The sequence below is a fragment of the Delphinapterus leucas genome, chromosome 9 (assembly GCF_059928025.1).
Source record: "Delphinapterus leucas isolate spDelLeu-1000000601 "Yukka" chromosome 9, BTC_Dleu_Yukka2, whole genome shotgun sequence".
In the NCBI taxonomy this organism is placed as follows: domain Eukaryota; kingdom Metazoa; phylum Chordata; class Mammalia; order Artiodactyla; family Monodontidae; genus Delphinapterus; species Delphinapterus leucas.
In genome coordinates this window covers 56,552,104-56,566,313 of record NC_143137.1, presented here as the reverse complement: position 1 = coordinate 56,566,313, position 14,210 = coordinate 56,552,104, and the positions used below count along the sequence as shown (strand labels likewise).

Genomic DNA, 14,210 nt, shown 5'->3' with positions numbered 1-14,210 from the left:
CTGTTACTTCTAACCCCATGAAGAAATTTCAGTACTTTTTGGGCAACCTTAGTTTAGTTCATTCTTCACCTGCTCTAATCTTAATTGCCAGAGAGTTCTTACTGTGTGAAAGTCTTCAGTATTTAGAAGTCCCTGAAAGTATCAAAGAGACAGAAACTGCTGACCATATTAGCATATAAAATGAAACCCAATTCAGTAAACATTTGTTGATTATTGGGCACTAGTCAACACTATCCTAAGCACTTCAGATTAATAAAATACAGTTTTGACCTTTAAGGAGTTTACAATTTAGTTGAAAAGCATATATTAGGGGTGATCCAAGTCCAGTAGTTCTCAAACTTGACTGTTCAGATTCACCTGAGGAGGATGCCGTTGTTATTGTTATCATTTTTGCGGGAGTTCTTTGTTTAAGGTCAAGAGATTCTTATAGGCAACCAGCTCTAGCATTTAAAATCTACTCTTTAGAATGAGAAAATGAATCCGTCTAAGGTTCTGAGGTCACAGGACTAGAACCCAGATCCAAACCCAGAATTTTTCCCCTCAATACACAAAGTTGCAGGTGACAAAAAAAAAAAAAGTTTTTTTCATTTTGTGTATTTGGTTTTTTCCTATCCACCAAACTGGGGAAGCGAGTGTTTTCTGTATCTACTTGACCCTGAAGAGGCAAGAAAGCATTACAACTTTGTTTAACTCTAATACTCTACACTTTAGTTTACTTCTTATTAACTAAAATGAAGTGGACAGCCAGGCCTCTAAAAGTTCAAAGGCTGTAACTATAATATTGGAAGCATGTAAAGTAAATCAGTGCTGTTGCCTAAATAAAATATATTTTCTAATTCAGCATACCCTAACACTATAGAAAATAACTGAGCCACCCATGCTACCTTTTTAACTCCCTAAACTAAAAAATAAAAACAAAAACCTAGAGCCCTAAAGAGCACTTTTTAAAAGGTGAAGTATGTCATTTCATTTCCATTTTTCAAAAATACACATATGAGGGCTTCCCTGGTGGCGCAGTGGTTGAGAGTCCGCCTGCCAATGCAGGGGACACGGGTTCGTGTCCCGGTCCGGGAAGACCCCACATGCCGCGGAGCGGCTAGGCCCGTGAACCATGGCCACTGAGCCTGCACGTCTGGAGCCTGTGCTCCGCAAGGGAGAGGCTACAACAGTGAGAGGCCTGCGTACCGCAAAAACAAACAAACAAAACAAAACAAAACAAAACAAAAAAGAACCATACATATATGAGACTTAGAACTTTCACAGTTGCCTGAGGGTCATTAGTGGTAGGCCAGAGCAAACTAGTGGAGGGTGTGAATGGCCTGCCAGTAAGTCTTGAGAAGAACCTGTTGGACAGCCGTCCCTTGGTAAAGGGGTGCCAGCCCCATTTTTGTAGATTGGAACATCCAGGCTAAGAATTAAGTAAGTTGATCTGATTCGGGGCAGTAGCGTTAGCAGTAAAGTAAGATAAGGACGTATTTCTGATGGCCCAAATAGGAGGAGCCCCTGGAAGCTTAAATAAAAGCTGAGATCCTGCTTTGATTAGGCAGATACATTTCTAGTCATCCTATAAATATCAAAGTAGCAGAAAGATGTGGCCTCCCCAGGATGATGTAACTACACTTCCTGAGCAAGCAGTAGTAGAAAACAGGACACTTGCCAAAGGTAAAGCAGTGACCTGTAGAAGGGCCCAGGAAGGAAAACATTGCTGTATAGTCATTTAGGGGCCATATCAGTAGATTAGGGCTTCTGGGAGGCAGCACTGTAGTAGGAGTGAACACTAGCACAGGCATAGGCAATTATGATGGCCTCCTCTAGCAGCCAGCTCTCCCCTGTAAACTCTAATCTTTCCTAAGACTTATCGAATTAGAATATAAGACAGGGCTTTCTTTCCCCAGTTCTTCTTACTCCCCACTGCCGTATGTTGACCTTAGCATTGGCATGTCACCACCTCTCATTCCCAATTCTTCCTACGATTCTAAAGCACTCATATGCTACTAGTAAATAATGAATGTGGATGTTTGAAATGCATATGGAAGACTCTTTGCTTTATAAAGCAAGACAAGCCTTACTTAAAATTTAAACAAACTTGACAGTAAACTACAGTGTGAGTTGAGAAGTGACAAAAAAGCCTTGCAGTAACCCCCACCCAAACCCATACACACACACACACTACCCCCAGTAGCTTCTGGCATTGTTTGCAGTTTAGTCACCATGGATATAGATTGCTTAATGTAATCAGTTTTTCCACTTTAAATGCAAATATAAGATCAATAAACAAGCTCCTGAACTGTATGGTAAATCAGAGCCCCTCAGTAGGCTACAGGTGAGATGTGAGATGTTGATGGTGGGAAATTTCTTATAATGATAAAACACGAAACCATCTTTAATAGTCATGTAAAAATGGAAAGCAATTGAAGTTATATATTTTTTAACATCTTTATTGGAGTATAATTGCTTACAATGGTGTGTTAATTTCTGCTTTATAGCAAAGTGAATCAGCTATACGTATACCTATATCCCCATAACTCTTCCCTCTTGCATCTCCCTCCCTCCCACCCTCCCTATCCCACCCCTCTAGGTGGTCACAAAACACCGAGCTGATCTCCCTGTGCTATGCAGCTGCTTCCCACTAGCTATCGATTTTATATTTGGTAGTGTATATATGTCCATGCCACTCTCTCACTTTGACCCAGCTTACCCTTCCCCCTCCCCATGTCCTCAAGTCCATTCTCTAGTAGCTCACGTCTTTATTCCCGTCCTGCCCCTAGGTTTTTCATGACTTTTTTTTCTTTTTTAGATTCCATATATATGCGTTGGCATACGGTATTTGTTTCTCTCTTTCTGACTTACTTCACTGTGTATGACAGACTCTATGTCCATCCATCTCACTACAAATAACTCAATTTCATTTCTTTTTATGGCTGAGTAATATTCCATTGTATATATGTGCCACATCTTCTTTATCCATTCATCTGTTGACGGACACTTAGGTTGCTTCCATGTCCTGGCTATTGTAAATAGAGCTGCAGTGAACATTGTGGTACATGTCACTTTTTGAATTATGGTTTTCTCAGGGTATATGCCCCATAGTGGGATTGCTGGGTCATATGGTAGTTCTATTTTTAGTTTTTTAAGGAACTTCCATACTGTCCTCCATAGTGGCTGTATCAATTTACATTCCCACAAACAGTGCAAGAGGGTTCTCTTTTCTCCACACCCTCTCCAGCATTTATTGTTTGTAGATTTTTTGATGATGGCCATTCTGACTGGTGTGAGATAATATCGCATTGTAGTTTTGATTTGCATTTCTCTAATGATTAATGATGTTGAGTATTCTTTCATGTGTTTGTTGGCCATCTGTATGTCTTCTTTAGAGAAATGTCTATTTAAGTCTTCTGCCCATTTTTGGATTGTTTGTTTTTTTGATATTGAGCTGCATGAGCTGCTTGTAAATTTTGGAGATTAATCCTTTGTCAGTTGCTTCATTTGCAAGTATTTTCTACCATTCTGAGGGTTGTCTTTTTGTCTTGTTTATGGTTTCCTTTGCTGTGCAAAAGCTTTTAAATTGCATTAGGTCCCATTTGTTTATTTTTGTTTTTATTTCCATTTCTCTAGGGGGTGGATCAAAAAGGATCTTGCTGTGATTTATGTCACAGAGTGTTCTGCCTATGTTTTCCTCTAAGAGTTTTATAGTGTCTGGCCTTACATTTAGGTCTTTAATCCATTTTGAGTTTATTTTTGTGTATGGTGTTAGGGAGTGTTCTAATTTCATTCTTTTACATGTAGCTGTCCAGTTTTCCCAGCACCACTTATTGAAGAGGATGTCTTTTATCCATTGTATCTTCTTGCCTCCTTTATCAAATGAAGGTATGTTTTAACATTATCTTGTGTGGCTTCCTGTGTAAACATCCTAAATTCAGAAATAACTCCAGCAGCTAAGATTTTATTCCTACTATCTGCCACTAGAGGGCGCATTATCATGGTTCTGTGACAACACTTTCTCAGGATGTGCCAGACAGGCGTTGTCGTTTTTTACTGTGTGCCATGACATGAAAAGATGACCTAATTCATTTTGGAATTTAATTTATTTATGTAACATCTGTTATCGCTATGTCATAAAGGATTTTTTAATATAACACAAAAAAAACCAAAAAAATCTCAGAATAAATATCAGTCCTTTAGATTGAGTAAATTTAACATTAGGAAAAATTTACTCCATCATCTTTATTTCTCCCACTTTGCCTAAGACCCAAAACACTTTATCATGAGCCAGCACTGTTTCTGAAAAGCACTAGAAAGAGCTTATTTAATAAAAAACAATTAGAGATTAATATTGATTTAAAAGATGTGAGGGGGAGTCTATGTGCTATATATAGAACTTCAATATTACTTTCCAAATTGTATTTTGTGCAATCCAATATTAAAATTTATACGCATTTCTTAAGCATCAACTGAGAATCAGAGGACATGGGCCAAGGAACATTTGGGTTTATTTCTGGGGGAACAACTTAACAAAAATACTAGTTAACCACTATGCTAGATCCATAGATGAATAAGACCAGTCTTTGTATTAGATGAGCCCAGAGGGAAAATAAACATGCAATAAAATCAATTGAGGTTAATGAGATAAGTGCTGAAATAATGCTGCTATCTCTAAATTACACATGCAAGATTTAGAGATAGCACAGAGAAAATTGTGGTATAATAATTACCAGGGAGAAGCTCTTACCATTTTTCTGAAGCTTGGAGAGGTCATAATGTGACCTCTGAAAAGGCCTCAGGTTTTCCAATAGTCACTTATTTTCTTTGCCTGTAGAAACTGTTCTGGAAGCTTTAATGCTAAAAGTGTTTCCAAACTTGAACTCCAAAATAACTATCATTCCTTTTTTTTTTTACCTTTAATTACACTTGAGGACTATTCTTCCTTCCCCTATTATCACTGAACTTCTTCAGTGAGCCTTTACTTTAAAAAAATGATTTATGCAAGGAATTTTGCTTGATTAGATGCAGATTTTTATTTTATATAACAAAGGCTTGGACTAGAACCTTCTTGCAGTAGATGAAATGCAATAGAGGTTAACTTATAACTTAGTAAATTAAGCGGAAGTGCGCAGACTGCCTGCTGCCATGGCAGTGAAAAGGCCAGGCAGAAAATCTGTAGCCCAGATACCACCGTAAGAGGCAAGATTGTCTCTGGGCCTTGGTTCACTTATTCTGTGCTTCAGTTGTGAAAATGTGACCTCAGATATTATCTTTTGGTTTGAGCTTTTATTTATAATTACACACGGTCCATGATTCAGTGTCACTTGGAAACACACCTGTGGTTTACTTTTAAAAATTACATGAATCCATAGATTCAATAAAACCATGGCAGACATTTGTAACAGGAAGTACTACATAGAAAAATACACATTTAAAGACATTAAGGTGCTCTATTTTCTTTGGTATAACTTTTACATGTTACTTAGTGACTTCATGGTGATTTATAACTGTTTAGCAGATACATGAAATACTGCAATTTTCATTGAAAAAAATTTTAATTTCAAAAGAATGGCATCGTTTTACATGATAGGAAACCCGCTTTTGTTTTTCAGGAAATTTCACAATATGCTCTCATTATGAAAGCATACTGGGTTTCATTAGAGTCACCCAAAAGGATGTTTTCCTTCATGTGATTATTAATAACTAAGAATAATTCATGAAATATGCTGACAATTACTGATAATCGCTAAGAAGCTGTTCTGAAAGTCACAAGCCTGTTTTTTTGCAGAGCATATAACAGGTGTTCCCACTCCCTGTGTCCTTTGTATACACATTCATTCTGTATTCAAATCACAGAAGCAAGAGGCAGGCTAGGGTATGTTACCTCACTGCTAATTTCCCTGGCAAATAAACCAGCAGCTGCTGGCCCATGAACCAAGTTGCCACCAGGAACAGGGCACTGTATGCATGGGACAGGATGCTTTCATGGAGCCCTTCAGCAGCACGGTTGGGGTCTTTCAGTGCAAAATATACCTCCTTCTCTTAGGTAAGGCACTGCATGAAGTTTGTTCTAGCTACCTTTTTATTAAATTGTGGGCATAAGGTAAATATTTGCTTTAGGCTGTAGATTCACTCAGATAATTGAAGAACAGCTCAGAATTTTAAACAATAACACACTTTGTTCCAGCAAAGAAACAGGATCATTTAGGAGAAGTGAGGTTCAATAAATAGATGGTTATTGTTTTCTTAGGACAACAGTTATTGTGAGTAGCACTCATTAAGAAAGTTAAGACATTCTAAAAACTTAATGAATCTCTTCTTTTTACAGAGTTTATATATAGGTTCAACACTCTTTAATGCATTCTACTTTGGCAAATATTCTTGTAGATCATGAATTTGTGACCACTTACAGTGAAACTTAAAACAAGTTTTGAACATAGTTTTGGGCTGTTTTAATTAAAGATATTGTGGCAAACTGTTAGCTCTACCTATTTTTTACCTATCTTATGAAATGTGGAAAAAGGTGAGATTCCAAACTGACAAAAAATATTTTATACACAATCGGGAGAAATGTGTTTAAAAGTATTATTTCTCCAAAATGCCTTTAGCCTTTCTCTTTGCCCAGTGGCTAGTTCAATTAAAAATTTTTTTCTCTACTTTAATATTTCTCTCTCATTCTCCTCTTTAACCTTAGAGTTTAAAGTCTTTCTCCAACATTCCCACTGTTTTTATGTCATCATTATTTTCACCAGGTGTTTTCTTTCCATTCTTCCTATTTATCAGTTTTAAAAGTCTCTTGTTTTATTTATATCCAAGAGACAGAAATTTTTAAAAAATCTTTATTCCTTAAATTTTAAGAACAAATTAGCTAAATAAACAACTTAAGTTTTAGCCTTCTTCAGTAGTTTAGAGCTTTGCACTTACTGGTATCTTATGGTATAGTTTTCATAGTAAATGTGATTGTTATTTACATTTATCCCTAATATTGTTCATATTCCGCATATTTGAAATATACAGTTTGTAAATTTTTTAAATGTTTGCGTTTCCCATAGTTGTGATTGTTGTTCCAGTGTTTATGTTGTCAAATTCAAGCCTATATATCTGTTTAGGTTTTGAAATTTTTAGGAAAATTAAGCGATGACCATAAACGGCTTTTTTATCTTTGTGCATTTTTCTGGGCTTCGAAAGTATCCATTGTGTCAGTGCCACACTTAATTTTATAACAATGGGACTGCTGTCATTTCCTAAGTAATTTTTTGTAATTGGCTTTAAGAAGAACTTAGAGACAATTCATTTGAAGAATTCTACTAAAATAAAATTAAATATACTTTAGAGAAATAGATAGCATGTTCATAAGTAGCTAAAGCAGTTATTATCCCTTAAGACTTTCTTTCTTTCACAAATTTACTTTTCTCCATTGGTAGTATGTTGTAAAGACCATGGGTAATTTGGAAATGTTTTTGTATTTTGGAATATTGAGTATCAGTTTGTTTTTTCTTTTAAAAAATCTTAGAAATTTGAAGCCCCAAATGTAGTTCGTAAAGTCTGTTCAAAGTACATCATAATTTCTATTTTCTCCAAAGATACAAGAGTTTATTTTCAGTCAATAATAGTTGTGTTGTGCTTGCTAATATCATACATGGCAATGGGGAAGTAAATGCCAACTATTTTGAGCCACGGTAGAGGTCACTTTGTGAAGTCTGATGTTTATGTTAAATACAGTGAAACTGGTCTAGGGTGTCTTTTGTTGCTGGAATATAGATAAATTTTGCAATATGACGTCAAAAGTGTTCTTTATCGCTGGACAGTCCTTTATAGTGTCTTAGTTTTATAGTTCAAGGGAGTCTCTGAAGGGAAGAGTATTGCTATAAGTTTGTATGTCAGATTTTTTTTTTTAATTTTATAAATTTATTTATTTTTGGCTGCGTTGGGTCTTTGTTGCTGCGCGCAGGCTTTCTCTAGTTGTGGCGAGCAGGGGCTACTCTTCGTTGTGGTGCGCGGGCTTCTTATTGCAGTGGCTTCTCTTGTTGCGGAGCATGGGCTCTAGGCGCACAGGCTTTAGTAGTTGTGGCACGCGGGCTCAGTAGTTGTGGCTTGTGGGCTCTAGAGTGCAGGCTCAGTAGCTGTGGCGCACGGGCTTAGTTGCTTCGCAGCATGTGGGATCTTCCCGGACCTGTGCTTGAACCCGTGTCCCCTGCATTGGCAGGTGGATTCTTAACCACTGTGCCACCAGGGAAGTCCCTGTATGTCAGATTTTTAATGGTATTATCAATGTTCTCCAAATTAGTGTAGTGCCTTATATGCAAAAAGTCAAGGGTTTCCTTTTTTGTACTCAAAAAGTATGTATTAGTGAATCTAATGATAAAATTGAATTTTCATTTAAGTACAAATATTTGGAATATTAAGGGGAAATTAAAATTTCATCCATTTTTATATCATTTATTTTCATAAAGTTTATTTGTTCTTACAGAGGTTGACTTCCTAAAATCAATAGTTTAGTCATTTACATTTTCTCGTACAACAAGGAAAGAGCACTTGAAAATTTCTCAAAATGAAGCTAATTTTTTTAAGTCCGTAAACTACTGTTTTGCCAGCATGGATTCCACACCTGTCAGGGGAAGTACAGCAATGGCAAAAGAGTATGTGATCCTAAAATGTAACAAAAGCACCCTATTATCTGTTTACTCTGCAAAGTTCACTACAAGTAAGGATTGCATCATATCAATAGATTCATGTCTTTCCTGCAAAATAAAAAGATTTTAGTGGCTGAGATTAGAAACTGTATAAAGAAAATTTCATTCCTCACTGATACTCTTATAACTTGCTACCTATAACTTATCTGATAAAAATGGTGTAGGCAATCTAAGCAAACAGCTATTGTAACAGCTGTGCTGTCTTCTCACTGTCATACATATATTTGAAAAAGCACACATATTTGAAAAATAATTAAATAACATGATATATCATTTGGTATGATAAGCATTGAATATATTCAGAGATACTATTGATGGTAATATATTATTTAAGGTATTATTACATGATGCAATTTCTAAAATAGACTAAAGAACTAGTTCACTCCCCTTAATGATTATTGTAAGTGCCATATAAAATGTTATTTTCTGCTAAAGTAGTTTTGTTTTTCCCTGGGCTGCAATATTTGTATCATATTTAATATTTTATTAAATAAAATTTCTTCCCATAACTTAAGTCATAGACTCTCCAATCAAGCTTTCTTACTTAATATTCAGCTTTCTGAGTCAAGATCCAAAAGTCACCTACATTTCTATTCAGTCATGCTCACACTCCATGGTAAGAAAATGCCTCCCAATCATTTTCAGAATATTACAAACTCAGTTAATCTTTTTCAACTCAACCACACAAAAAGTAGAGAAAAAGCATTCTTCCTCTTTTCAGAAAAAAAAAAAAGTAAACAAGGACTTCTGCAATGATTTCCCCAAAGTCCGAGAAGAGATTGGCCAGAATTGCACTCAGACCATCTATCTACAGCTCAATCTAGCAGTGGTTTCTAGGTTGAGCTGTGAAATGTATTAAGTGGACCAATAAGTCAATGACCAAATTGCTTACTGTCAGAGGCAACTGCCGAGTTTTATATCAGGAGCTATGCCGTTTTTTCCAGTGCATTCTCAAGGCAATGATGTAGATTCCCACCATCCCCCTTGATACCTTGGCAAAAAACACAGAACTGCCACTTTATTAAAAGATATCCAACTTAATAAGTAGATATTAAATCTGAGATTCAATACTTCAAAATTCTTTGGGTCCTCTCTCACTAAAATATGAGTCCTTCCCCTTTAAACTGTAGGGTAGCTGCTACCCTGAGAAAAGCACCTTAGGATGTCAAGAACATAAACATAAAGAGTAGAGAGAGGCCTTGGACCTCATCTAATATTACTCTTTTTTCACACATAAGAAAACTGCCATCCAGAGAATTAAAATGACTTATCTAAGGTCAGTTAACTAATCACCATTTTATCCCAGGTATGTGTTCTGTACTAAGACCTCATATTTCAGTGTACTTTTAACTTTATCATAGTAGGAAATTCAGAAATCTCTCTGCAAGTTTAGAAAATAGGTTCCTGAAATCCCTATTTCCAGGCAATTTGCAAGTGATTAATTTAAGACTGTATGGACAAGGGAGTCCAAGATCAAGAATGAACCGTGAAACCCTCAGGAATATTTTTGTATTCACTGAAGTAAAAAAGGAAATAGCAACACAATAAATACAGTGAAAAGTGCATTTTACATATCTTAAGTTAGTAATAATGGGTGCTAAAAAACTAGTTCTGCTTACCAGGAACTTGTTAGGCACTTCCTATCACCAATTACAATGAAAGGCATGAAAATGCCTGTTGTTTCGTGCAGATAACACATGTACTAAGAGGAATCTTTTCCTGTACAGGTCCGCCATCCAATGCCCAATGTCTTTCTATATCTATGACTTCAAGAGCTTCACTCCCTTCTCTCAGTCTCTGCTTCACATATCTCAGACATCACTAGTTTTAAGTCCTAGATTTACTCTCTCATCTCTCTTTAGCTCTCTTATGATTTCCTTGCCTTTTCTGCAGTACACTTTATCTCCTCTTTATAATTCCCAGCAACAAGCTCCTTCTTTTTCTAATGATTCAAATTAAGAAGAACTACAAATTTAACATTCTTGCACTTGCCAGAAAAGAAAACAGAAGCAAATCCTCATACCTTTGTAACTCCTTTGTTATGGACCAAATCACTACAATGAATGTACAGGTACAGCCCATTATCAGAAAAAAAATTACATGTCAATCACAAATACACACAGAGCCCAAGGAGACTGTAAGACACATATTTATTTTTCCCATAGAGTCACCTAATTTTTAGTCTGTATGGTCAGTTTCAGTTGAGCATGTAGGCACCCCTTCTCCCTTTAACCTCCTCTGACCTTCCTCTTTGTCCTTTTTCCTCTTCAGTTCCTTGCTCTGAGTTCCCTGCTGGCCGCAGGGTCTCACTGTTTACCAACAGCTACCCAAAAATGAAAACCATGGAAATCTTTGCTCTAACCTCCACCCTGGGAAAGAAAGAGAGGAATTTACTGTTGGTAGAATTTATTCCTCATAGGAGCAGACCTACATATTTCAGTTTCTCCAAATAAATCATTGTACAAACAGACCTTTCTACCATTCCCTTCCTAATATTGATGACCTTTCACAACATGATTCAGATAAATCTTAAAGATCCCCTTCCTAGTAGAGATGAAAAGGGAGAAGCAATCAAAGAAGATAAACATTTTGTATATGACAAAATTGAAATTGTAAGATATCTCTATTTGTGCCCAAATTTTCATCCCTCCTCACCTAGGATTCTTTTCCACCCTCACCCATCTGTTTTCTGCTTCATCAAGACTTCTCTTTCTAGTGATCATTCCAATAGCTCCAAACATGCTGTTCAGCGTCTATCCAAAGAAAAAAAAAGAAATTTTAAAAAATACTTTTTCTTCTCCTTTTCTCAGCAAAACTCCCCAGAAGTGTTGTCTATGCCAACTGTCTCCAATTTCCTTTCCGTTCTTTCTTTTTTCCATCACTATTCAAAAGACTTCACATTTAAATTCCTCTCATTTTCTCCTCCACTGTTCATACGATGTAGGTACCGTATTGCTCCCCTTTAAAATGAGGATTTTGAAGCAAAGAGCTTTTGATTAGTATTCTAATCAAAATGGTAGAAAATGGTAGCTACATGGTAACCTGAGCTAAGGAGGACTCTCTTCTCAATTGTAAATATATATATATATATATATATATATATATATATATGCTAGATAAAATAAAACAATGTATAGCTCAAGGTAAAGAAGGGGAAATCTCCAGGTGCCAGAAACTACGAAGAAACCTTGCCTCTTAGATTTCTAATGGACATCTAAAATGAACATTTCCAAAGCTGACTCCCAATCTTTCCACAAAAATGTCTCCCACAGTATTCCCCATGATTAATTGATTAGTTGCCCATTAATAAATGACGACTCCATTCTTCCAGTTGATCAGGTCAACAACCTTAGAATCATTCTTGGCTCATCTTTGTTTCTTGTATCCCACCCTCAATGTGTCATCAAATCCTGTTAGCACCACCGGGCTTTTCTCACAATATCTTTTACTAGCACCCTTATCTACAGCACAGTCATCTCTTGCCTACTTTACTGCAGTCATCTCCTAAGTGGTCACCCTGCTCCTGCTCTTTCCCCTATTTCAGTCAGTTCTCACGGCAGCTAGAGCACACCTAAAAAAATAAGAAGAAAGACCTCTATCCCTCTTGCTCACAGAAATCCAGCTGTGTTCCCATCTCACTCAAAGTAAAATTGCCAGAGTGTTTGCCATGACCCTAAGGCACTCCCTGGTCTGGCCCAGCCACCTTGCTGGCCTCCTGTCTCACTACGCTCCACTCTTCTGCACCTGCTCCTGCCTCTTGCTGTGGCTCAAACACACCAACCAGATCCCTGCTTCTGAGCAGGAATAACCAATCACAACTGGTCATAGTTTAATGCCATTCTCCTTAGGATATTTGCATTTGGCAAGGCTTCAGCTAAAAGGAAAAACTTCCAATTATGGACTGTTAAGCCATTTCAGAAGACTGTGGAGGAAGATTCTCAGGAGGTAGTAGCCCGTCAACCACATAGTTTGATTAGGATATGATATGACTCAGACATTAATCAGTCACAATTTCAAATTTTTTAAAAGGTTTCATTGGACTTTAGAACTAATAATCTTTCCCAGTTCTCCTTTTCCCATTATTCTTTAACAGTTAGAGATAATAACTTCTGCTTTTCCTTTTCATCTTGCCTTTAAAGAGGTCATGCAATCAACAGTCTTTGTGGGGAGTTTTTAAAATGCAGGTTTCAGAGACAAATATTTACCTCTACAGGTAACCGGTACTAGAAGAGTCAGTACCTAGAAGCCTCTCTTCTTTGAAAAGGATTATCGCCTGATCAGGTTCTCTCTGTATTTCCCCTTTAGATTGTGAAATGTGGTTCAGGGTCTTTACAACTTTCCTTTCCTTCATAGCAGGTGCTTGTTCCGGGCTGAAGGTGGCGGTGCCATCACACACAGTCCATGGCATCAGGGGTCAGGCTCTCTACCTCCCCGTACACTATGGATTCCACACTCCGGCTTCAGACATCCAGATCATATGGCTGTTTGAGAGACCCCACATGATGCCCAAATACTTACTGGGCTCTGTGAACAAGTCTGTGGTTCCCGACTTGGAATACCAACACAAATTCACCATGATGCCACCCAATGCCTCCCTGCTCATCAACCCATTGCAGTTCGCTGATGAAGGCAATTACATCGTGAAGGTCAACATTCAGGGAAATGGAACTGTGTCAGCTAGTCAGAAGATTCAAGTTACCGTTGATGGTAAGTCCGCTGTAAGTGACATGGGCAGCTGAGTAGCACAGCAGTTAGCAATGGCTCAGGAGATTAGACTACCTGGGCTTTAGGTCCTGGCTCTGCAACTTTGGGCAAATTAACCCTCAGAGCCTCAGTGTCTCATGGCATGAATGACATTATCCACCTCATGAGGCTTTCTGAGGATTAAATAAGACATGCATGTAAAGTATATGTGCAGTGCCCAGCTAAAGGTAATCAAGCAGTAAGGAAAACATATTATTTGTTTGCCTGGAAACTATCAAGTATAAAGTTGCTGATATAATGAGGCAGAGAAAATTTTATTTCTCATTAACAGAATGTACCCTGGGAAGCACCCCATTTTTGTCACATAAAGAATTTTTTTTTTATTTTGGTACACTGGGGAGGATGAAACTTGCTCAGTGACCACACTTAAGCAACAATAGAATTTGCTAGGTATGTCCTCTGAGGGAGAGTGGGGTTCAGCCAACTTTCAGACATTTATTTTCCTTATTGAGGTATGTAAGCAGCATACCTTAAATATACTACACCGAAAGCCCAACTTCTGATTTTTCCCCCCTAAACCTGTCTATTTAACAATATTCCTCTGTTTTAGGAAATAGCAACTTCATTCCATCAGTTGCTTAGGACAAAACCTTGCCATCACCCTTGACTCCCTCTTTCTCTCACACCCCACATCCAGTCCACAAGTTAATCCTGGCATCTTTACCTTCAAGATATGGACAGAAGTGAGTCACTTCTCACTACGCCCACTACCGACCCGCTCGACCCCACCATCAGCTCTGGCCTGAACTGTCCTAACAGCCTGGTCCACTA

At 37.4% G+C, this 14,210-nt stretch overlaps 1 protein-coding gene across 3 annotated transcripts in view; it reads left to right on the top strand.

The window, feature by feature from the left end:
- Positions 1 to 4,937: 4,937 nt before the first annotated feature.
- HEPACAM2 (HEPACAM family member 2) overlaps positions 4,938 to 14,210 on the top strand; it is a 42,085-nt gene continuing 32,812 nt past the window's right edge. For 2 of the 3 annotated variants that reach the window (XM_022585953.2, XM_022585962.2), the window contains exon 1: positions 11,816 to 13,382. In XM_022585953.2, coding sequence (XP_022441661.1) covers positions 12,989 to 13,382 — 394 coding nt within the window. In that variant the 5' untranslated portion in view covers positions 11,816 to 12,988. Of the gene's footprint in view, positions 6,029 to 11,815; positions 13,383 to 14,210 lie in introns of those variants that run through there. The other variant, XM_089917643.1, reaches the window with a different exon arrangement.